This window comes from Octopus sinensis, linkage group LG15 (genome assembly GCF_006345805.1).
Source record: "Octopus sinensis linkage group LG15, ASM634580v1, whole genome shotgun sequence".
Lineage (NCBI taxonomy): Eukaryota > Metazoa > Mollusca > Cephalopoda > Octopoda > Octopodidae > Octopus > Octopus sinensis.
In genome coordinates, this window is record NC_043011.1 from 34,176,449 (window position 1) to 34,203,033 (window position 26,585).

General features: G+C 36.1%; 1 protein-coding gene across 2 annotated transcripts in view; it reads left to right on the top strand.

Annotated features, from left to right (window-relative positions):
• The first annotated feature begins 982 nt into the window (after positions 1–982).
• LOC115219625 (quinone oxidoreductase-like protein 1) overlaps positions 983–26,585 on the top strand; it is a 29,610-nt gene continuing 4,007 nt past the window's right edge. Inside the window, exons 1-10 of one of the 2 annotated variants that reach the window (XM_029789776.2) lie at positions 983–1,140; positions 6,031–6,108; positions 7,695–7,821; positions 9,650–9,718; positions 10,708–10,889; positions 12,459–12,522; positions 13,487–13,585; positions 15,217–15,350; positions 22,191–22,296; positions 24,123–24,168. In XM_029789776.2, coding sequence (XP_029645636.1) covers positions 1,069–1,140; positions 6,031–6,108; positions 7,695–7,821; positions 9,650–9,718; positions 10,708–10,889; positions 12,459–12,522; positions 13,487–13,585; positions 15,217–15,350; positions 22,191–22,296; positions 24,123–24,168 — 977 coding nt within the window. In that variant the 5' untranslated portion in view covers positions 983–1,068. Of the gene's footprint in view, positions 1,141–6,030; positions 6,109–7,694; positions 7,822–9,649; positions 9,719–10,707; positions 10,890–12,458; positions 12,523–13,486; positions 13,586–15,216; positions 15,351–22,190; positions 22,360–23,119; positions 24,031–24,122; positions 24,169–26,585 lie in introns of those variants that run through there. The other variant, XM_036509628.1, reaches the window with a different exon arrangement.

Below are 26,585 nucleotides of genomic sequence, written 5' to 3' on the forward strand. Positions count from 1 at the left end.
AGCATGCTATCTGATGCCAATTCTAGACCATAGCTCTAACCCTAACATAAACCATAACAAGGTATGCACACAATGTAAACAAAAGGAGAAACAAAACCAAATAAAGTGTAAATCAATTTTAATGCAGGATATTACAATTTGTGATGCAAATACGAAGTACACAGAGTTCATGCAGAAGTTGAAAAGTCATGCAGGCTTGCAACAAATTTCAAAGCAAGTTTCATTGAAAGATACAAACAGTGATTGAATCAATTTTTAATTTCTTTTTTTAGTAGTCTGGGGAGAAATTCCGAAATTTTGGAGGGAGGGGGCCAGTCGATTAGATTGTCCCCAGTAAGCAACGGGTACTTAATCTATCGACTCCGGCAGCAGGCAAAAAAACCTGCACTAAGAATTGTAAGTAAGGGCATGAAGAAGAAATAGGCAATTCCTACACAAATATATTTAAAAGAATGAAAGGGGAAAACTGCCCTTCAAAAGGAAAAGATCCATACGAAGTTTAAAAGTGTTTAGTTAACTAGAAATTGTGTTGAAAACTGTTTTAGGGTTAGGGGTGGGGGGAAGGGTATATTTTTTCTCCAGAAATGTAAATAAACCCAATCTGTTTCTTAAATGAGGGACATATTCATACGGCACAGAATGTTTTCACCTCAATAGACGGTCATTGATTGGTTGAAATTGCCGAAATGCAATAAATTAAAGACCAAATATCTTACAAACTATAGAATTTTCTCAATAAAGCCAAGAGAAAAAGATGTTTTATAAACACTTTCTACCAGTATACGAAGTTTAAAATTTTTTAGTTACCTAGAAATTATGTTGAAAACTGCCGTTCAAACCGAAAAGATCCATTAAAACATATCGGAAGTTCAGAAAAAATTAACTGAGAACCGGATAAATGAAATACTACATTGTTTTTAGATATATATAATTAATTTTTTTTATACTATTATTAATTAATTAGAGTTAAGAATTCAGTGAGAAAGAGAAAGTTTCAAGGAGAGGTTTCTGACAAGTTTTCAGCACATTTTGAAAACCGATACACAAATTCCCTCGACACCGGTCAAAATGAAAGCCGTGTTTTGGAAGTCTGTTGTTAATTCAGACGAAGAAACGTCAAAATATGTTCTTGAGACCGATGTGAGTTGTTTTCCTTACCATCAGATATTGTTATTATCTTAATTGTTATTATTATAAGCGTTTGTTTCTTGTGTCAAAGTGATCGAATTTTCCATCTTTCTGTTAATACTTAAAACATGGCAACAGTTGTGGTTATTGATTGATTTATAATATCAGATTGCCCATACAATAGCTTGTAAATTTACTTATAACTAGAGAAGACTTTATATATATATATATATATATATATATATATATATATATATATATATATATATGTAAACAGTAAAAAATAAATACAGACATGGACAAGAACATGAAACATCAAAGAGACGACACAAGAACCACAGGACGGGACATTCGAAGCCCTCAGTCATCAGTCAAGAACCAGATCATCTTCGCAATTTCGGCTGATTAATCTTGTGTATATATATATATATATACACACACACACATTCACAGACACTGTGTATTCTTTTCTTTTTATTTAAACATATAACTTCTTTTTTTTTCTTTTTGTAAGTGGTACCGCATGACCGATTGAATCGGTCACGGCATGCCCACTGGTACTAATTTCTCGTCTATAGCGAGGCTAAAGGCTGAGACAACACCGCACGGCTTGAACATGACACTTAAAAGACACGAAAACAAATTTTCTAAGGCCTATGTTCCGAAGCTGTACCGTTTCCATTAACCACCTGCACCTTCTATTATTAGTTCAATACAGTAAATACTCATAGCATTCTGGCTGGATCAATGAACCCCTTCATGCCAGCTGTATAGTTCAATGCTCAGACAAAAGAATTTAACATAATTCTCTTGTTTCTTTTGCTATTCTCCCCACCGCACATTTATTTATTGCACTGCATCGCTTTATTTCCACATAGTCACTGAAATTCTTCAGAACACTTTTAGAATGTATCTGTAATGTGTATGATTTCCCCAATAGTGTGTCATTCTTTTACGTAAGAAATATAATAACCATACTAATTTATGAGGAAGACTCATTATTAGCCACTGACATTCGTTAGTGACGAGGATGTAGATGTACGACGAAATACTACTAACATTTTGTATAGTATTTTAATGTAACGGTTGATGTGTGTTTTAAAAAGTTGTTGTAATGTTTCCACGACGTACTTATTTCAGTTTCAACATATGATTTCTAATCCAAACTACTTGCTAAATAAATACAACTCCGAAAACGCAGAGCCATGTTTAATGTGAAAACAAAAGGGGCGTTTCTTAGTAGACGAATTCACACTACTATCTGAAAATAGCCTCTACCAGCATTCGCAACAACACTCAGGATTTTTTCTCTGTGACGATAACTTGTCTTCACAACACTTTTCGACTTGTTTTTCCGTTATCCTGACCCCCACTCCTATGAAAGCAATAACTTTGTTATTATTATTATTATTATTATTTTTTTGCACCTGCAAGAAAGTGAATTAATTGTAATTACTGTTACGGTGTCACGTTTCTTCTTCAAAGAAAATGAGATTTTCTGATATCAAATAAACTGGAAAGCAAAGCCTTCTGGTTTACTTCATGTTACCAAAAGTGGGATGTTTTTCAAACAACCCTTTTCCTCTAAAGTAGGGGTCACCAAACTACGGCCCGCAAGGGCAGTTCATCTTGCCCTCCACCGCCCTGTATCTTTTGTGTAAGTACCAGCAATGATAGTTCATTTGCATTTGGTATGGCAATAGTGTTTAGAACAACTTATGTCTGTGAGCAAACATTTTCAGTAATGAAGGATGTGAAGTCAGCACATCGAACGAGGTTGACTGACGAACATTTCAAAGCAATTCTCTTGGTTGGATGCAGCAATTCCTAAGCAAATATTGATAATATCTTAAAAGCTAAACACCAGTTACACAAATCCCACCAACCTTTTCTGCTGCTTAGTTTGTGAGATTCGGATATGTGCATACTGAGTGTGGTATAACTATCTTATTGCTAAACGTCGCCTTCGTTGATAACATTTTGGTAAATAAATGTTGTTTGTCTTTACTTTTTGTGTATTCACTGTAATGTATTGAACAAAATCGTTATATGGCCCCCACTTGTCATTCTCTCAGTTATCTGGCCCTCTGTGAAAAAAGTTTGGTGACCCCCTACTCTAAGGTTACGATTTTTCAGATTATGGATCTCTTTGGAGATGGATTAGCGTCGGAAAAAAAATTGCCCTGCAGCATTTATCCTGTCTCTTCTGCCAAAGACAAATTTTACCTTTCATTCTTCTTGGGGTTGACAAAATAAAGTACTAGTGAAGTACTCAGATCAATAGTATCGACAAATCCCCTCTCCCTAAAACTACTAGCCTTGTGCCAAATTTTGAAACAATTATTATTAATTTTCATTTATTCACTAAACTTTTGATTTATTTATCATGCCTCAGCTCCATCCTGCAACTTAGAGATGTAACACTTTCCTCAACACATGAGCTGCTCCAAGTATTGCTGTCAACTGAATATTTCCTATGAAGTTTGGTATTTTCGGCTTTTGATGCCAGAATATTACTCTCTTTGAGACAGTCCCAAGTGCACTGATAACAATAGGTACAACACTCACTTTTGAGGCTCTATGGATTCGTTTTACTTCAAATACTAGGTCTTGGTTATTATTATTATTATTATTATTATTATTATTATTATTTAGGCAGCAAGCTGACAGAATCCACGCTGGGTGAAATGCTTATATATATATATATATATATATATATATATTATGCGCAACATTTCTTGTCTTTAAATTCATAATAATGGAGAGATGAAATCTGAAAATGCATGTGAAATGAGATGATCATTATCATTTAACATCTAATGGACAGCCCAACAGTCAGTGGGAAGTCAGAAGACTGCAGCAAGCTCTGTTGTCTACTTTGGTATGGTTTCTCTACCTGATATCAACCACTTTATAGAGTGTACTGAGTACTTTTTATGTAGCACCAACAGCAGTGAGGTCAAAGGTCAACTAGTAAATTTGCAGGACAAGATCCCCTTGACTGGGGGAGGGGAGTTGCATTGAGAAGTAGAAAACGATGTTTTGCATTAGAGGTGAAACATGGCTACCTTGGGTGAAGAGTGGAGATGGTACACACACATAAATACATGTAATTATACCATATGTTACACATTTATTATATCATACCTTGATACTGTGTGGACTAAGATTCCTGTTGACAGGCTGCTGGTGTTTATAGAGTGTTAAACACTTTTGGTATGCAGATTAGGGACCCCTTCATAGAGTAACTGCTGCATTTGTTGAGTATATAAACAGTTTAGCTGATTGTTTCTCTGTGAATGCCTCTGATGAGAACCCAGTAAGATTCGAAGATTGATTAAGGTTGTTCATCCTTTTTTTAAGTCGGCAGAGAAATGGTTAAAATTTGCCCTGTTTATAATTATACCATTATATATATATATATATCATCATCATTTAATGTCCGCTTTCCATGCCAGCATGGGTTAGACGATTTTGACTGAGGACTGGCAAACCAGATGGCTGCACCAGGCTCCAATCTTGATCTGGCAGAGTTTCTACAGCTGGATACCCTTCCTAACACCGACCACTCCGAGAGTGTAGTGGGTGCTTTTACGTGCCACCAGCACGAGGGCCAGTTAGGCGGTACTGGCAACAGCCACATTCAAATGGTGTTTTTTATGTGCTACCTGCACAGGAGCCAGTACAGCGGCACTGGTAACGACCTCACTCGAATGTTTTTTCACGTGCCACTGGCACGACGCTGGTAACAATCATGCCTGAATGGTGCTTTTTACGTGCCACCGGCACGGAAGCCAGTTGGCTATATATATATGTTTTTTAAAGCCAAATTATATCTTCAAAGATAAATACATATTTCTATCTATTTTTTTACTTTAAAAATTAAATATTTGACATAATAAATGTGTTGTAGAAAATAATCCTAATGTTTTAAGTTTATAATTTAGTTAATGGAGTTTTTTTCTATTAGAAAATTATTATTTATTTCTTAAATATTGTTTAACTATTATCATTAACCTGAAGATTAACTATAATTTTAAATTGAATTTATTTCAATTGAATTTAAACTTAATTGTAATTCTAATTTAATTGTAGCCATGAAACGTACATAGTGTTTTTACATATTATATTATATATTTATCATTCATTTTATACTTTTTGAGATCTAGTTATAAGTTATATATTAAAAAAAGAAAAAAAATTATATATGTATATATTGGTCATTTATGTATTGGTTTCTGTCTATCACTGTTTGAGTTGCAGTGGTTTTATCTCTAATTTATATTTTATATATTTATACTGTGAAATTTGATTTAATACTAAATTTAATTTTTCCCTGTAAGTTTGGAGTTATACTCCCTAATATTATATATATATACACACACACACATATAGTTATTAGTGACAGAAGCAGCATTAATCCCAAATGTAATATTTATCGCAAGTGCATTTATACAGTGAAAGCCAATATGAGAGTTTTTGTCATGGCAACTTCCACAATATTTTGTGTTCTAACAGAACATCCATTTTTAAGTGTGGCTTTTGGCATTAATTCTGTTTCTGTCACTAATAATTACATTTTAATAAGCCCACTGGCCAATTGTGACACCAGTATCTGTTCTGGCACTGTGATTCTATACATTACTAACAAAGATACATTGCTGCTGTCTCTAGCATCCAAGTGGTCGCTGTTAACAAGACCATGGAAGACTGAAATCACATGATCTGATGGTCTCAGCAGTGGTGGATGATTTACCTCCCCTGCTACTGATATAAACAAGAATGCCTTTATGCGCTGAAAGCCAATCTGAAAGAGTAAAAGAATATTATTATATGTAAATATACAACTAAAATGTGCTTCATAAACAAAATACATATGTTTTATATTTTCTTCATCTTCAGCTGCCTGTTCCATCTCCTGGCAAAAATGAAGTTCAAGTGAAGGTCAAAACCTCAGCTCTCAGTCCTATCAACCAGAAGGTATCTATTTTGTTATTGTTACAGGGTGTTTTGTATTGCCATTCATACATGAAATGTCACAAATTAGGTAGGGGTTGGGGCTGATAAAAAAATGTTTAGAGATGAAAAATGACAAAGTTACATTAACCCTTTTGTTACCATATTTCTGTTAAGATGCTCTGTGTTTCTTTCAATTTTAAATATAACAAAGAATTTAGTGAAATAACTTAGTTATCATTAAGATAGTGTTAGGAACATAAACTGTCACTAAAGTTTGGTGGAAGATTTTAATTCAAAACTTATGAAAACAAGACATTTGTATTACAGAGCCAGAGCTGGTTTCAACCGGGTTGGTATCGAAAGGGTTAAAAAGAAATAGAAGGACATTATGCATAGAAAATGCTTCAAAAATTTTTAATAATAAAAATAATAATAATAATAAATGCCCTGATGCAGTACCAGACAGTGGCTCTCATGGCTTCTGATATTAACTGATTGGAAGTGTTATCATGTACGTTATTTTGTCTTGGTATAAAAGATGGGCTACAGCAAATATTCTGCTCAATATCATACGAGATTTGCTTGTCAGTTGTTTGACCTTAACCAGTTGATCATGTCCCTTAGTGGCTGACAACATGTGCATCTCTGACCACAAGCAGAAGTAGTGGGGGAGCATCATAGCCATGTGTTGAAAGGAATTCTTGGAGGTTTGGATAATTCACCTTTGGAAACATGGGTGGTTCGTTCAACATCCTTAAACAATCCTTATTCAGGGACCTTTTGAGCAGGATGGGCTACTCAACGAGAAGAAAATTCTAACTGGGCCCCACCTGCAAGGTCATGCGCTGTTTATCTTGATATGAGATCACCATGTCGTGCACATTTGGTTGTGATGCATGTGCCTAGTGTACCTTTATCAGACAGGTAGTCATGATGGGTATACTGGGCTTCGTATATTTTACCCCAGTGTCACTTTGATGGCATGTGCTGCTCTCTCACTCAATAATAATAATGATGATAATGATGATGATTTCAAATTTTTGCACAAGGCCAGTAATTTCAGGAGGAGGTTAAGTCAGTTGCATCAACCCCAGTACCTGACCAGTACTTACTTTATTGACCCTGAAAGGATGAAATGCAAAGTCATCTTTGATGGATTTTGAACTCATGATGTTAAGAGCTTGAAGAAATGCTGCTAAGCATTTTGTCTTGTATGCTAACAATTCTGCCAGCTCACCACCTTGATAATAATCCTTTCTACTATAGGCACAAGGCCTGAAACTGTGGGGGAGGGGATTAGTCAATCACATCGACCCCCCAGTGTTTCACTAGATCTTATTTCGTTGACCCCGAAAGGATGAAAGGCAAAGTTGACCCCAGCGAAATTTGAACTCAGAACATAGTCATGGGCGAAATACTACTAAGCATTTTGTCCAGCATGTGAACAATTCTGCCAGCTCATTGATGATGAGCCTTTCTTCTACAGGCACAATACCTGAAATTTTGGGGGATACTCAACTAGTACTCTTTTTTAATAATAATAGTAAACAACCTTCAAACCATATGACCTGTGTCTTTTTTTTTATTTCATGCTTTGACATTGATAGGTTCTTGATGAAGTATTCCGAAAAAATCCTGATCAGAAACATTATGCTGTGGGTCGAGATATAGCTGGAGTTATCACTCAAGTAGGGGAAAGTGTCTTGACATTCAAAGAAGGTGATGTTGTTGTAGGTAAGTATCTAACTTTAAAAATGACAATAATGTGATTTATTCAATTAAATTAGTGTATAAGGCTGAGATAGCTATCGATCTGTTGTTTAACTTCAAGTCAGATTTGAATGGCTGCTATTTCTAGCATATCAGGGTAAAGAGTAGACCCTCTTCGGTCATGAATGACCATGGGATTGCTCCTAGAAAGTTCCCCTCCAAGCACAAGCCCAGGCATGGTTGTTTATGGAAGACCAGCAGTTGTCCATGCATACCAACCTCCCCTCTCTATGCCACTGATATTATCCAAGGAAAAGGCAAAGGCTGATACAGCTTGGCACCATTGACATTGCAACTTTTTTGTACCAATTTGTGAACTGGAGCAACGTGAAATAAAGTATTTTGCTGAAGAACACAACACACATTTTTCACATACAGACCCCTTCAATTTCTATTTTGCTCAGATAGTCTTTTGATGTTTAAAAAAATCTTATTATATTTTTAAAATTAAATATTAATAGAATTATATAAAACATGGTTAAAACAGTTTGTGTATTGTAGAAATATAACCGTTTTCTTGTGCATAAATTTTAACAACAAAATCTTATATGGACCCATAGGTCATATGGACACCAGTTGAGAACTAATGGTAAAAAGGGTTCTTTAGAAAAATGATGACATAATACATTTTGAACAATAGATCGTAACTTCAAGACATAGGTCTACTTGAGCAGAGCTGACCCTGAGTTAAACAACAGCAATAGGATTAAATTGAACATTGTTTTAGAAGAAATGCAACATAAAAGCAGGACATGTATTTTGTGTAGAAAATTTAAATTAGATATAAATAAACTCTGTTACTTGTATTGAATATTTTTTTCTTTCAGTGATACACCCAACTAAATGTATGTGTATGTGTGTATACACACACATGCAAAAAGCACCCATGCTGGTGTTATATAAAAGGCACCTATGCTGGTGCCATGTAAAGTGGATGCATTAGGAAGGGCATCAAGATGTCAAACTCTTACCAAACAGACAATTGGAGCCTGATGCAGCTGTTTGGATTGCCACCTCTTGTCAAACCATCCACTTATGCCAGCATGATAATCATCATCATCATCATTTAGCGTCCGTTTTCCATGCTAGCATGGGTTGGACGGTTTAACTGGAGTCTGTGAAGCCGGAAGGCTTCATTAGGCCCAGTCAGATTTGGCAGTGTTTCTACGGCTGGATGCTCTTCCTAACGCCAACCACTCCGCGAGTGTAGTGGGTGTTTTTTACGTGCCACCTGCACGTAAATGGACATTAAATGATGATGATGATGATATATAATAATAATAATAATAATAATAAATTGAGGGAATATTATTCCAAACTTACAGGGAAAAATTCAATTTAGAAAGACTAAATCAAATTTCACAAAATATAATATATATATAAATTAGAAAAAAAACACCTTTTATCAATTCAAAACGAAAAATTAAATTACACCATCTAGAATATTACATATAATAGAAATATTAAATATCAGATAAAAAATAACATACCGATGATTTAGTAATGTGCAAAATAATAAATGAAACGTATATATTTGGTAGAATAATGACATGTGTTTTGTGGCTATATTTAAGAAATGATTATAGTAAAAATATTAGTAGTAGTAGTAAAAATCACTTCAATATAAATATAGCCACTCATCAGGTTAAAAATATCTACAATAATAAAATAAGTAATTAATTAATAAATATACGTCGCCTCTTGGAAGAACAACAGTGTGTCACTTCTCACTGCTATGGTTCACGTTCGAATTTCTTTTACTGAAAGGTGTTTTCTTCTTTCTTACTTTCAGGCGTGGTTCCGCTTTCCAGCATTAATTCTGGCTGTGCCGAATATTGTATATTCCATGAATATGACATTGGTAAGTAGAGAGCTGAGTTTCTCTATTAGTTTTTTTATTTTGTTGTTGCTGCTGCTGCTGCTGCTGTTGTTGTTTCAACACCCCATCTTCTCCAAGATCAGTATTGAGTGAATGGATGTATTGATCAAATGTGTTCCTGTAATGACCATCCTGTTTTCTTGTTTTGTTTTGTTTTATCTTATTTTTTGTATGGCTTTTACAGCAGAGAGAGAAAGAGAGTATTCTCCTGTAGAAACCATGCTAAAATGGAAAGTACAAGTGAGATGTGGTCCTCAACACATCCAGAGAAGCAATTTGTTCATATAAAAACTGGCAATGACCTCGCTTGAATATTGTTTTTCACGTGCCACTAAGGCGACACTAGTAATGATCATGCTCCAATGGTGCTTTTTACATGCCAGTGGCACAGAAGCCATTTAGCTGCCCTGGCAACGATCACGGTTAAATGGTGCTCTTAGCACTCCACTAGCATGGATGTCAGTCATCGAATTCAATTTCAATTTCACTTGCCTCAACAGGTCTTCACAAGCAAAGTTTAGTGTCCAATGAAGGAAAGATATGCATAAGTGGGCTGGTTACACTCCTGGCATAGGCCACAGGTTATGGTCTCACTTGGCTTGCCGATTTTAACATATCCATATGTGTATATATATATGTATATATATATATATATATATATATATATATATATATATATATATATATATATACACACATACATACACACACACATATACACTCACATATACATACACATACACATATATTTATATATATATATACACACACATACATATACATATATACTCATACATATACATATTCACACACATATATGCATATGTATATATGTGTATATATCTGTACACACACAGACTATACCATTTGTACTCTTTTCAAATGCGTCAGATATTTTATAATCTTATACTTTTTAATGACATCTTATTCTATTCTGTTATTTCTCACATTCTTTCTTTCCTTCTTAATAGTAAAGAAACCTGAGATGTTGAGTTTTGAAGATGCTGCTTGTGGCATCGGTGATTGCTTACATGCTTACACTGCACTTCACTACCTCTGTCGACTCTGTGCTGGAGACACAATACTCGTAATGGATGGAGCCTCTACTTTTGGCAGTATTACCATTCAGCTAGCCCTGAGTTGGGGGGCAAAGGTAAAGACAATTCATTTTCAGTTTCAATGAAATAAATAAATGCCTTCTTTTGTGGTACCTTGGGTCATTATGCCAAAATAAACACACACACACTGATTCTGTTTCACTTTATTGTATTATTAATATTATAGGCAGTAAGGCAAGCAAGCTAGCAAAATCGTTACTGCACCAAGCAAAATGCCTAGTGGCATTTCTTCTGGCTCTTTACACCCTGAGTTCAAATCTTGCCAAGGCCGAGTTTGCCTTTCATCTTTGTTGGGGTTCATAAAATAAGTATCAATCAAGTACTGAGGTTGATGTAATCAACTTACCAAGCTCCTCAAAATTGCTGGCCTTGTGCCAAAACTTGACATGTTGTTGTTGTTATTGATGATGATGCTACTGCTGCTGCTGCAGCAGCAGCAGGGAGCTGGCAGAATCGTTAGCATGCCAGGTGAAATACTGAGCAGTATTTCACCTGTCTCTATGTTCTGAGTTCAAATTCCATCGAGGTTGACTTTGCCTTTCATCCTTTCGTGGTCAATAGATTAAGTACCAGTTACTCACTGGGGGCGATGTAATCGACTTATCCCCACCACCCAAATTTCAGGCCTTGTGCCTATTGTAGAAAGGATTATTATTATTATTATTATTATCATCATCATTATTGTTGTTGTTGTTGTTCTTCTTCTTCTTCTTATTATTATTATTATTATTTTTATTATTATTATTATTATTATTATTATTATTATTATTATTATTATTACAATAAAGCTGTGAGCTGGCAGAATTGTTACCATGATGGGCAAAATGCTTAGCAGTATTTCATCCATTTTCATGATCTGAGTTCAAATTCCACTGAAGTTGACTTTTCCTTTCATCCTTTCGGGGTTGATTAAATAAGTACTGGAATCAATGTAACCGACTTACTCTTTCCCCCGAAATTGCTGGCCCTGTGCCAAAATTTGAAGCTATTATTGTTGTTGTTGTTATTATTATTATTAATCTGATAGTTAACCATTTAACCAGTTAGCCAATCAGTCCATGCTAGCATGTAAAAGTGGATGTGAAATGCCGATGAATGATGACGATGATTATATAAATAAATAAATATGTGTGCAAATATGTGTGTATACACTACATAAACATGTACGTATATATTTAAGAATAATACTCACTGAATTACCTCCCCTTGAGCCTGGATTTTCATATTTTCATGTTTTTTTTTTTCCCCACAGTGTGTTTTTAGTATTAAATCTTGATAAAATTCCTATTAAAAAACTACCTTTTGAATTGTAATATTAATTGCAGCAGACAGTGAAAATATAAAATTTAGAGTAGTAACAGTGGGAAGTGTCACACATCCTATTATTTTTCATGAATTTTAGTTAATATATCGTGACGCATATTTGCCATTTGAATATGGCTAACCCCTAAGGGTGGATGCTACTTAGGGGTCCACCCTTAGGGGCTAGCCATATTCAAATGGCAAATATGCGTCACGATGTGTTATCGCTACTGTTTATAACTCGCTCTGAGATTTATCATTGTTAGTTAATATATTTTAATATATATTATAAATCTCTCTAGGTTATTACAACTGTGGCTTCTGCAGATGAACGGAATTTTTTAAAGTCATCAATCCCTTCATTAGGTAAATAATAGTTAATCTTATTCCACCTTGGTACTCCATTCTTTCTAAAAACATATTCTTATCAATTTTATTGTCTTTTATCTTTTATTTACATGTTCTATTGAACAGTGGCCATGCTATGGGTTGTTTACAAAGATGACACCATTGACAAGAGCAATGTGTACAGATGGAAGAAGTTCAAAGAAAGGGAAACCACACAGTGTAAGGCCATCAACTGCAGCTGCTGACAAGTACATGAAATGATATGCATCGATAAACAAGTTGCAGTTTGTGGAACTTGTTGCATAACTGGACTATGGTCAAAATAGATTACGGGAAATGGTGAAAGACTGGTCATTAGAAAACCTGTGCAAACTGGGTACTTTGGCAGTTGACAAATGATTTGAAAGAGAAAAGTATGGAAGTCTGCTCAGATCTGCTGGAAGCATTTGAAGCCGATGAGAACACATTTCATTTTAATCTGGTGACAGGGGATGAAACGTATATATTTTTATGATCTAAAAAGGAAGTCTGAGTTCACAGAATGGGGGCACATCGCTTTTCCATTCCATGGCTTAAAAATTTCAAGAGCCAGTAATCAGCACAGCAGAATAAGGTGACCTGTTCTTTGAGATGACAAGGGAGTCATTTGTCTTGATCTTCTGGAACTTAACTGAATTATCAACACAGTAAAAATTGGACAAATGTTTTGTTATTCTCTGATTCCAGCTATGCCAGTGTCTATATGCAAGGACACATATATATCTCTTGTTGCTCCAGTCCAGTCCAGTGACCTGGAGTTGTACCAGTAGTAACTGGAAAGTTAACCCTACAATGGTCTGGCATTTTGTTTAGGGTGTTGTCTTATACTCTCGTTCACTTAAATGCTTTAGAGCCTACGATAAGCTCTGGCTTAATTAGCCTCTTGGCTCAGGACATTCTCTAACTTCTTTTTTTAACAGTGTATAATTCACTCTCCTTTCAGCACAAATAATTGATGTGAGTGGCCACGGCAGTATGTTACGCAGCAGTGTAATGGAAGAGACTGGGGGACTGGGAGTTGACTGTATCATTGACAATGGCGGTAAGTTTACTGAACAAAATTTTATCAATGTTCCTTCTAGGGGCTATAATAGATTCAACTGTAGATTCCTTTTGCAGTAAATAACTGCATTTAGTCTTATCATATTTGATGGCATCGAAGATGTAATTTTTTCCCTAAAAAATGTCTCAAAAAAATCAAACCAGATCCTATATTTTTATTTTCATTTTATATGTAAAGGTACATGAAATGGACATGGGTACAAGTGTGGGGTTAAGAAGCATATTTTGCAGTCAAGTGGCTTCTGGTTCAGTCCCACTACATGGCACCATTTGTCAAGCAATGGCTGAGGCACACAAAAACACACATATATACATATATGATAGGCTCACACATTTTCCCTTTGCCATATTCACTCACAAGGGTTTGCTTAACCTGAGGGTTATTGTAGAAGACACTTGCCTAAGGTGCCACACAGTAAAAGTAAACTAGAAACCACTTGACTGCAAAGTGAGCTTCTTAACCTCACAGCTGTGCCTGCATCCATTTCATGGACTTTTTACTCATAAAATAAACAAAAGAGAAATTTTTTTGGATCTTTTCACTTTGACCGGCAGATTTTTAAAATGATTTCTTTGTAACTAAACACTTTTAAACTTCGCATACTGATAGAATGTGTTACATAAAACATCTTTTTCTCTCGGCTTTCTTGAGAAAATTCTGTAGTTTGTAAGCTATTTGTTGTTTAATTTCTTGCATTTCGGCAATTTCAACCAATCAGTGACGACTATTGAGGTGAATACAATTTGTCCAGATCTTTGTCAACAACAATTATTTGTGGTGTCATATGAATTTGTCACTGTTATTTATGACATATTTCATATCAGTTACGTTCGTATGAATAAAAGATTATCGTTATTAAACTTTTATTAATAAACACATATTCTAAGTTCACAACATATGCAGTTTTAATTTTCCTCTCTGTTACACAGATACGCACATTACATATTATATATTTGTTTAAGAAACAAATTGGGTTTATTTACATTTCTGAAGAAAAAAAGATACCCTTCCCTCCACCCCTAACCTTTACCCTAACTCTAACCCTAACCCAACCCCTAACCCTAACTCTAACTCTAACCCTAACCCTAAAACAGATTGAAATGCAATAGATCGATACTAGGGTCACTAAAGAGGGAATGGTTTTGTTATCCAGCTCTGTTTACGAGTGACCCCTCAGTTTATGGCCACAGGGTATCTTTTTTCTCATAAATAACAGTGACAAATTCATATGACACCACAAATAATTGTTGTTGACAAAGATCCGGAGATATTGTATTCATCTCAATAGATGTCATTGATTGGTTGAAATTGCCGAAATGCAAGAAATTAAACAACAAATAGCTTACAAACTACAGAATTTTCTCTAGAAAGCCAAGAGAAAAAGATGTTTTATAAACACATTCTACCAGTATACGAAGTTTAAAAGTGTTTAATTACAAAGAAATTATTTTAAAAATCTGCCGGTCAAAGCGAAAAGATCCATTTTTTTTACACCAACAAAATGGAGTAAAGTCTAATTTTTGTAGGGAGTCTTTCTTGTTTCAGAGATTTCTTCATGGTAAATAACAAAAACAAAAAATTAAATGCATCTTTTTCTGCTCTACTTACAGTACGTATGTTTACAGAAACAGATGATATCATCTTCACAAAGGAAAATTTCTCTCGGCCAGTGCCACATAAACACGACTTGATCTCCTGCCTCGGGTCGTTTGGTCGATGGGTTACCTCTCAGCCTGATTTACAGGTAATATTCTCTGCTTTGCTACCTTTGTGCAGGTGTTTGATGGGAGGGGATGAATATGGGAGTGTTGGGAATAGTGTTATTTTCAAATATATTTCTCTTTGGTATACACTTTTACACTTTTACTTGTTTCAGTCATTTTGACTGTGGCCATGCTGGAGCACTGCCTTTTAGTTGAAGAAATCGACCCCAGGTATTGTTGTGTTATGCATATGAACAATTGCATCAAGATGTGCCAATCTCTAATTATGGAGAAAATATGTGAAAGGGGTAGACTCAGGAAGGTATAGGATGAAGTGGTGAGAATGGACGTTCAGACATTGGGCCTCAGAGAGGGGATGACAAAGGACCAATACTCCTGGCAGTTTGCTGTGCTTGAGAAGGTATGTTAAGCTAACTAAAATCGTGGTTATCCTTACATATAGGCATGTCCCCTGCATCCCACTTAAGTTGAGCAATCCTAATTTTGTGGAATCATGGAAGATGATTTTTGAGGAAGAAGTAGTGAGGGTGATTTGTGGGTATGGTCTGCAAAGTGGAAGAGGGATCACTGAGAAAGAGCAGTTCTTTGATGAAATGGTGAGTGAGTGGAACTTACATAAGATAGATGAATTGGTTTTGGGCATGGGTGATTTTAATGGATGCAGGGCTTTGAGGGTGTGCATGGGGGGGAAATGGAATTGGGAAGAGAATATGGAAGGAAGGAAGGATGCTGTTGGAGTTTTGCGATGAGAATGAGTTGTGTGTGGTGAACATGTGGTTTAGGAAAGCAGAGAAAAGGAAGGTGAGTTTCAGTGCAGGTGGGAATGAGACTGATTTCATGTTGGTTGGCATGGAAAACAGAAAGTATCTGAGAGATGTGAAGACAATACCAGGAGAGTTGCAGTACGGGTTGGTGGTTGCTGACTTGGATAAGAAGTTAAAAAGTGTGTGAGGGAACGGTTGAGAGGGGAATGGTGTGGAAACTGAAGGAAGAAGAAACAAGAGCAAATTTTGAGGAGAGAGTTGGGAAGTTGATGCACCGGATTTGTGGAAGTCTTTTAAGGAAGGGATACTAAAGGCATGTGATGAAGTGTGTGGAAGGACGAAAAGTAGGAGAGATTGAGGAGATAGGTGGTGGTGGTGGAACGAGAAGGTGAGGAATGTGATAGTAAGGAAGTAGGAGTTGCACAAAGCTTTATGTAATAACTGGATCAAACAAACGGAAGTCGTGTATAATAACATAAAGAATCCTGCAAAGAGGGCATTTGTGAGATCTATGAGGAGGGAGCTGAGGAGAAGTTGAGTAGGCTGGATGAGAACCCAGATAGAGTGTTTAGGTTTATTAAATCAATGAAAAAAGATGGAAGAGATGTTGAAGGAGGGAGAGTGATGGAAGGTTGAATTTTAGTGAGAACAGAGTTTGGAAAGAGCATATGGAGGGAGTTATGGATGAGGAGAATGAATGGGATCAGAGAAGGAAGAAGTAGTGGAGGCAACGAAGGAAATGAAAACAGGAAAGGCAGCTGGTCCATCAAACATAAGTGTGGAAATGATAACTGCAAGCGGAAAGATAGGGTTTGTTGTGTTGATGGAGCTTTGTCAGGGTGTGCTGGATGGAAGAGGCATGCCAGATGACTGGGCACTAAATGTGTTAGTAGTGATCTTCAAGAGAAAGGGGGATGCGATGAGTTGTGGGGCATATAGGGGAGTGAAGTTCTTGGAGCATGCAATGAAGATTGTGAAAAGGGTGTTGGAGAGGAGAATTCGGAAAACAGTGGATGTAGACAAGATGCAATTTGGTTTTATGCCAGGAAAGGAGACAATAGATGCAGTATTCATTGTAAGGAGGCTGCAAGAGGAATACCGAGATAAGGAGGAGGAATTGTACATGTGCTTCGTTGATCTGGAAAAGGTATTTGATAGGGTTCCAAGGAAGTTGATTGAGTGGGCATTGAGGGAGAGAGGTGTACTAGGGATAATAGTGAGAGCATTAATGAGTTAGTATGAAGGGGTAAAGACAAGATTTAGAGTTGGATCATAGCTGTCAGAGGAGTTTGCCGTGTAAGTTGGTGCATATCAGAGATCTGTGTTTTCACCGTTGTTTGCAATAGTGGTTGATGTTGTGATGGAGAGTACAAGAGAGGCATTGATAATGGAGATACTGTATGTGGATGGTCTTGTTCTGATAAGTGAGACAATGGAGGGATTGAAGGAGAAGTTTCGGAAATGGAAGGAGGCATTTGAAAGCAAGGGTTTAAAGGTAAACCTCAGGAAAACAATGATGATGGTGAGGAAGAGAGTGTTGTGTACAAAATGTGAGAAATGTATTCATGGTAGGTGTACGAAAATAAAGAAGGTGACCCCCAACACTGGCAAGAGATTTTATTTGTAGAAGATGTGAAAAAAGAGCTGGAGGGCTGATAGAATCAGTGAAAATGCTATAATAATAATAATAATAATTGTGTACAGTGCTCAGGTGCACTACAACTCATCTAAAGTGTATATATAATCATGTGTAGTTTCAGCGGATTTCGGAAAGCATGAGGGCCTTAAAGGATGCAGTGTCATGGCAGTCAACAACTGACGCAGGCAGTTTATTCCATGCTTCAGCAACTCTGAGCGTGGTTTCCGAAAGTCATGGGAGCTGTGTTGTTTTCTGACTTTGTAGGCATGTCCACGTGTGTTAGACACATGGAGATCAAAAAGGTGTTCAGTGTTGTTGTTGGTGAGGTGGTTGATAACTTTGTGGGTGTTTACCAAGTCCGTCGCCAGACGCCGGAGCTTCAGTGAATCCATGCCCTGGGAAACAAGGCGCTCAGAATATGGTAGGTGTCTGATGGAAGGTATGCATTTGGTTGCACGTCTCTGGACAGATTCCAGGAGGTCAATGTTCTGAGCAAGATAGGGGTTCCAAACTGATGATGCGAATTCCAAGTGTGGTCGTACCATAGCTGTATACAGTTTTAAAGAGATGGCTGGAGAGCGGCTAACAAAAGTCTTGCTGAGTGATGCCAAGACACCCTCGGCCTTCTTGACAATTTTAGAGATATGCTTTGTCCAACGCAAATGTGACAAGGTGGAAACAGTGAGAGGGTTTTGTTAATTGGGAGATAGGATGGATGTAAGTGGTGGATGGGAAGAAGCTGTGACAACATGAGCGAGACTTGGCTGGGTGAAGTTCAGAGAATGTGGAGCATTGTTATATGGGAAAAGGTTCTCCTTGAAGATGAAAGGAAGGGTTTATCGAAATTGCATGAGATCTGCAGTGCTGTACGGGAGTGGGAAATGGTGTCTGAGGGAAAGCGAAATGGCAATTTTGTGAAGGACCGAGAGAGCAAAGTGTGATGTGAAACTATTGGATAAAAGGAGGGCTGAGGACTTGATGGGGATGCTGAGGTTGGAGAAATTGGTGGAACTGGGTGAGATGGTGTGAGAGCAGTTGCTTTAAGAGTGAGGTAGATCCAGCCACCCCCGTTAACGGAGACAAACCCAGGTTTAAAATATTGGAATTCATGTTATTTTATTTAACAAGATATGTTTGAATATTTCACTACATCTAGTTGTAGAGGCACTTGGCCTAGTTGTTAGGGTGTTGTATTCACAATCATATGATCATAGTTTCGATTCCCTGAGCAGGCAGTGTGTTGTGTTCTTCAGCAAAACACTTCATTTTACATTGTTTCAGTCCACTCAGCCATAAATGAGTTCTGGGTTCATTTCCACTGCATGGTATCTTGGGTAAATATCTTCTCCTATAGCCTCAGACTAACCAAAGCCTTGTGAGTAGATTTGGTAGATGGAAACAGAAAAAACCTCATTGTGTATATGTGTGTGTGTGTGTCTTTGAGTTTGTACACCACCACCGCTCATTAACTAGTGTTGGCATTTTTATGTCCCCCATAAAAGAAACCAATATAAGTACCAGGCTTCAATAAAAGAAATAAATACCAGGGTGGATTCATTTGACTAAAAGTCCTTCAAGGCAGTGCCCCAGCATGGCCACAGTCTAATGACTGAAACAAGTAAAAGATATATATATTTCTTTACTACCCACAAGGGGTTAAACACAGAGAGGACAAACAAGGACAGACAAACGGATTAAGTCGATTACATTGACCCCCAGTGCGTTACTGGTACTTATTTAATCGACCCCGAAAGGATGAAAGGCAAAGTCAACCTCGGCGGAATTTGAACTCAGAACGTAACGACAGACGAAATACGGCTACGCATTTCGCCTGGCGTGCTAATGGTTCTGCCATATAGACTGCATGATTAAGAGATATATGCACACACATACACACACACATGCAGCAGGCTTCCTGCAGTTTCCATGTACCACTAAATTCACTCTCAAAGCTTCAGGGCTGTAGTAGAAGTCACTTACCTAAGGTTCTACACCATGGGACAGAACCTGAAACCATACAGTTGCAAAGTGACTGTCTTACCCACCACCCCCATACTACCACCACCACCACTACTACTGCTATGAGAACCATCATTATCATTTTTGTATCCAACTCATGAAATATTGTCAGTAATTTTACCACCCACTCACAGCTACTACCATACACCCATGGTGGTGGCGTAGGTGGTGGTTACAGTAATAATTGTGATTTAGGTGTGATTTTGGTGGGGGGTGGGGGTGCTGAGATATTGTTTTCCTCATTTTTATGGGTCATAATGCAGGGCCTTCAAATAATTTACTTATCTTTTAAACCAAATGTTATCAAGTTGTTTTTCCCTTATGCTGTCCCCTTTTCATACCACCCACTTCTAGTTCTACTGTACCAAACTGTCCTCCATTTAACATGCTCATATCTAAGCTAAAACCTTCCATCATAATTTCATGTAAGATAATTCCATTTATTCATACTCTGATATGTGCTAAATTTTATAATGAAAATGTTAATTATTTCACTAAAGCTATCTAATTAGCTGATTATTTTCAAAAGTAATTAAAACATGGAAACACATAAGTACTGTATTTGCTGAAACATACATGATTTGATCGATAAGTAACTGCACTATTGCCATAGTAACAAAACTAATGCACACAGAGTAAAGCCGCTTGGCATAGATTGACCTCAAACTCTGTTGTGCATGCACACTAAGTTTTAACATTCTAGCTCACTTCCTCTGTTTACAACAATGCTTGGAAAGTACATGTGTAGCGTGTGGTCATTGCATTGATCATGATAGAGAAAGTTGAGCAGAGAATCTGTATCAAATTTTGCCAAAAGCTTGGTGATACCTGCTCAGATGCCTATGCAAGGTTTTCAAAAAGTTTTCATCGTTCTCAGCACAATCAAAGAAATCATGTGCAACTGAAACCCAAGTCTCTCTTTGGTCAGCTGAAAACAGTTTGGGCACAAACTTGGCAGACACACATCACTTACATCATTTTGTCATTCATTAATTGATATGTATGTGTGTGTGTACACATACATACATATATATATATATATATATATATATATATAATTGTTTTGATGTTTTGAGAAAGAATATGATTAATCAGAAATTCTCTCACAAAGTTAAGGTTTGCACTTAGAAGTGCTCAAGAGACAAAAGATAAAAGTATATAATATGAAGAAACGTAAGACCAGGTAATTTAATCCACAAACATGACTCCAGTTTGAGATGAATTTGAAGAACAAATTTATACATGATACATTAAAAATACATAGACACTTTTTAAAAATCTATAAATAAAAAAATATATATAACGTAATAGATTTTAAATGAGGTTTTAGATGTAGACATTAATATATATATATATGTGAAGTATAAGGAAAGGGAAAATTGTAGGTATATATGAACTTCAATTCATAATCCAAGTTGGTACAGAACCAACATATATTTTACAAATTGTTTCGGAGTCTAATTAATTCCAAAAACAAAACAAAATACTCTTCAAGAAATAAAAATTAGATTCTTCATCAAGAATTACATACTCCTATGAATATTTTATGAGCAACAAAAATATACAAAGTCCTTTCATAGCCCAGATGGGAACAAACAAATAATATATATAATGTATGTACTTATACATGTGTGTTTATAATGTACATGTATAATTTACACACATGGGTATATATTATATATTATATCCATTTAAAAGTATTAAATGATAGAGGTTAGTGTCACAACTTGCCTGAAGACATTATATACTTTTACGGGTGAAATTCAGAGTAGCGAGAGGCTGACTCAACCATAGTAAAATATAAAAATATTATACATGTATATATATATATATATATATATATATGTGTGTGTGTGTGTGTACATATATATTAGCCATTACACACATTTTTTTCTCTCCTTGTTTTTTCTGTGTCCCTTTCTGTAGAACAGTGTAGGCTCGAAACGTAAAAGACTTTTTCTATTCCTGAGCGTTATACTAATACATCTGTTTGTTTTGTACACCACCTGTCTTCGTCTTTTGTAAACTATCCCTATATATATACATATATATATATACATTAAAATTAATCAAAGGACATACTAAGTATGTCTACCTTGAAATAACAGTCTTATTAAATCGCCAAAAATACACTGATGAGTTTTGACTGTTATTTCAAGCAGGTAGACATACTTAGTATGTCTTTTGAATAACTTTAATCCCTCAGCTATTTAATGCTATTTTTTTGGCCTGCTATTGCCTGTGTCATTGATTCTGTTATTATCATTTTTAAAATAGTTACATTGGATAATAATAGAATTAGTGACACCATCGCAAATTAATTTTTGGTGAATTATATATACATATATATATATATATATATGGTCCAACCCATGCTAACATGGAAAGCGGACGTTAAACGATGATGATGATGATTCATTTCTTTTATCTTTATTCAGCTGGACCCACCAGATTCACGTGAATTGTTTCTGCGTAGTGGCAGTCTCTGCTTTCTGTTTGATTCAATATGGACAATGTCATACTCCCAACATGGACGTTATAAACATATCCTTTTTGATCAGAACTAATTTGTTTTAGCTTCTTGTTAATGTTGTTAAATACAAGTTGATTTCCACTAGTTTTGATACTTTCTTAGGAGAGATATATATTAGTGACAGAGGCAATATTAATACCTAAAGGTAATATTTATCCCCACTTAAATGTGGATCTTATGTTAGAGCAAACTTTACTGCGGTAGATACCATGAGAGAAACTCTCATATTAGCTTCTGGTGCAGAATGCACACTGGTTTATATCACTAGCAGGGAGATAAATCTCCACCAACTCCAATGCCAAGATTATCAGATCATGCGATTTCAACCTTCCTTGATCTCATCAGTGATGGGCGTAAGTGTGTTAGCTATAACTGTCCTAGATTATTGTAATTTTAGTATATCATTATCATACATCTAATAAGCTGACCTGCCAATTTTTGTTATTCCCAACTGAAGGAGGCAGCTATAACAGCACTTTGAACACATCCTACTAAACACTGCTTATCATAGTATATCCTAGCTCCCAGCTTTAACAGATGCAAGTTTTTCATCAGTTGTTTCTCAAAGCATATTTGCTAAGGTTGCAATTCTGATGTTTTACTCTTACTGTTATTTAAGCAGTGAAAGATTCATACTTATGAAAGCATAATAGTTTATGCCTCTCCTTGAATTGTAGTAATTAACATTACTGCTATCTGATAAATAGGTTCCTTTCACATACACAGCTGTGTGGCAAGCATTTGGACTGAGTCTCAGATCCCTTTTTCCTTTCCTTTCCTTCGTTAGTTTTGGAGCCTATAAAAAAGAGTCAAGTTAGCACTGTTTGTCCTCTAATTAAACCAGTCATGCTCAAATGGTGCTCCATGGCACATTTGGTGCACAACTAGAGCTATCTAGTTGTTTCACAAAATTCTTAGATCTATGAATTTAAGCAGTGGAAAATTCATACTAATGCTTCAGTATCTTGAAAATTGTGATATTCATATTTTTACACCCATGTATAACTAACAGTTTATAACATAGGTACGATGCCTGAAATTTGGAGAAACAGAAAGCTCTGTAGCTGGTTGTACTGTTTTCAGTATGCGTAAACTTTTTTATATATACATATATGTATGTATATGTGTGTGTGTTTGTATTTCCTTGTCTTGACATCTCTTGATAATTGTAAATGAGCATCACTATCTAACAAGCTGTGCTGTTAATTTTCAATAGTCTGCAAAACATGTCCAGTTATGGAGAAATATTATCTTGTCTGGAAACAGGTTAGGGTTGGCAACAGGAAGGGCATCCGACCATAGAAAATCTACTTCAATAAATTCTACTTGATGCATTCAAGCATGGAAAAAAGTGGACATTAACTCTTCAGGATTCTGATTAATTCATCAAATACAATGCTCATTTATCCACCTTTTAAAAAGTTAATCATGTAGTATCTTGTAGTTTCAATATTTTGAAGATGTAATTGTTTAATTTTAGAATGGCATTGTAGAGTAGGTGTGAGAGGCTGGATCTGGCCAGTTGATCATAAAACAAGTAGAATAATACTTTGGCTGGATGTGGCCGGTTTAAATGCTAATAGGTTAAATAATAAGGATGTATTGTGTGTGTGTGTGTGTGTGTGTGTGATGAAGTCAGAAAGATTCAGAGCCACTGGATTAGGCCATGAAACAAAATATTTTTTACAATAACAAATGTCATGATTGATTGATCAGAGTTGAACTGGGCTGAAGAACAGTAACAATAAAAATATTTGATAACCTGGCCCTTAAAATATATTTGATAAATGACCCACCCCTTTCATATCTTTCATGTTTCTTTCTTAACACTTCATACACATCTTATGTGATGCTGTTGACAAACTGGATCGAGGATTGCTTAAGTAAGTTCATTGTTTTCTTTTACCATTTTTGATTATTTTATTTTTTCACCACTTCTCTGTGATGAATACATGTTTTATTTCCAGAAGTAGAATAGTTAAAGTCCTGGACACTTATATGCTGATTCAGTGAGCAAACATCTTTTGCTTGTTTCAGTCATTAGACTGTGGCCATGCTGGGGCATCACCTTGAAGAATATTTAGTGGAATGGATTGACCCCGATACTTGTTCTTTTAAACTTGGTACTTACTCTATCAATTTCTTTTGCCGAGCCACTAAGTTACAGAGACATAAACACACCAACCCTGTTTGTCAAGTAGTGATCGGAGTCAAGCATAGACACAGAGAGACACACACACACACACACACACACATATATATATATGACAGGCTTCTTTCAGTTTCCATCTACCAAATCTACTCACAAGGCTTTGGTTAACCAGAGGCTTTAGTAGTAGATGCTTACCTAAGACGCCATGCAGTGGGACTGAACCTGGAACCATGTGGTTGGGAATCAAACATCTTAACAGACAGCCATTCTTGTTCATTTGATAGAAAACTTGGATACTCATTCAAAGAAACCAATGGAAACCCTTTTCATTTACTCATTTGACTATGTAATTTGTGATGGCTGTGCCGTTATATGTATTGAATATTATTCCAAAATTCAGGTCAAGGGTTCTCAACCATTTTTTAAAAATCTGTAGACCCCTTTGGTTACTATTTTACTCTGGTGGACCTCCATTGCCATTCATTGTTTAGAAACTTCTTTAAAAACTCCTATTTGTTTCAACTTGTTTAGGTTGAACTATGTAAAACGTTAAAAAACCTAGCTGGGTTTTTTTTTGCAATACACACCAATACATAGATTTAAAGCAAAATTGTTTTCAGGAGTCATATGGACTCCTGTTGGGAACCTCTGATATAGGCAGACCTGACCAAATCTGCATTTGTTTGAAATGCCCTATTATTGTGCTGCCAACACACAATACTACTGACATCGTGACTGTGTAAGCTCACATGGATTCCTCTATTTCTTCTAAGGCGTGGGCATGGCTGTGTGGTTAGGGAGCTTGCTTCCTAGCTATATGGTTTTGGGTTCAGTCCCACTGCGTGGCACTTTGGGTAGGTGTCTTCCACTATAGGCCTGAGCCGACCGGAGCTTTGTGATTGAATTCGGTAGGCGGAAGTTACTGCCGTGTGTGTATGTATGCGTATAGCTGCTCAGTGCCTCTCCGAGAGAGAGAGAGAGGGAATACTTTCATAAAATTCAAGTAGATCATATCTACAAATGTCTGAGAAGTACTACCATAGTGTTGCAAACTGAGAGGGCAGAAAAATAAAGCAAGCCGATTGTTTGTTCTTGGCAGTATTTTATCAGTTTCTCTGATAATTCTTTCCGCTGATCGTGTTGATATGTCAAAGTAAACAAGCAGAGAGGCCTGTAATTTTGGCATCTGCTCATGCATGCTTCTTTTTGTTGTTCTTGTTGTTTTATTATATTATTTCATTCTTCTTCTTCAAATCTTTTTGGGGGATGGGATGGAGAAGTGGGAACTCACATCTACCAAGAAGCAAAACAAAAAATGTGATTTGGCTAAATGGTTTTTTAAATGCGTGTAAGGATCTATTAGAAAGCCTTTCTTATTTCCTTCTTTTGCTTTCAGTGCCCCTAACTCAGTACCGTGCAATGCTGCAAGGTAGTGAGACATAGCCACTGACTGCATACAGAGAAGGTGTGAGGGCTGAAGTGAAATAAAGCATGAACATGCTGCACAGAATGGTGTTCTATTTATTCTGCCTTACTCCTTTTTTTTTTTTGCAATCTTTATTTCTTTGTCCTTTATATTATCTTTATGCTTTTTAACTTCTATAATTTTCCTTCTTTCTCTGCATTCCTATTTCTCAATATTTCTCACTTTTTCATTCTCTTGTTCTTCTCTTAAAATTTCCTCACTTTTGCAACCATATTTCACATTCTTCTAATATTTTCTTAGTCTTTTGTACTGTTTCTTTAAAAATTTTCATTCTTCCCATCCTTTTTTACTGTCTTGTGCTATTTTTCCCTCCGCATTTCTCTTATGCTCATCATTGTTTATGGGAAAGAGGGCATTGTAGTGGCCATTGTCAATTCCTTCAGTATACAATCACAGATATCTTCCTTTCCATAACCATTTAACAAAATATAGTGAACAGAGGAAAAAATAACTTTATGGTCATTTTTGCAATGAACCTGAATTGCTACATTATATAATTCACTTATGGCAACCAGTTCAACATTTACCATCAAATAGTCCATCCCTACACATGTATATTTGATGTTCCTGCTTTGCAATGTTAAGAATGAAATAATTAAAATGCCTCCAATTATTGCATGTATGTTATACAGCTTTTACTCTAAGACTTCAGTAATTTGTGC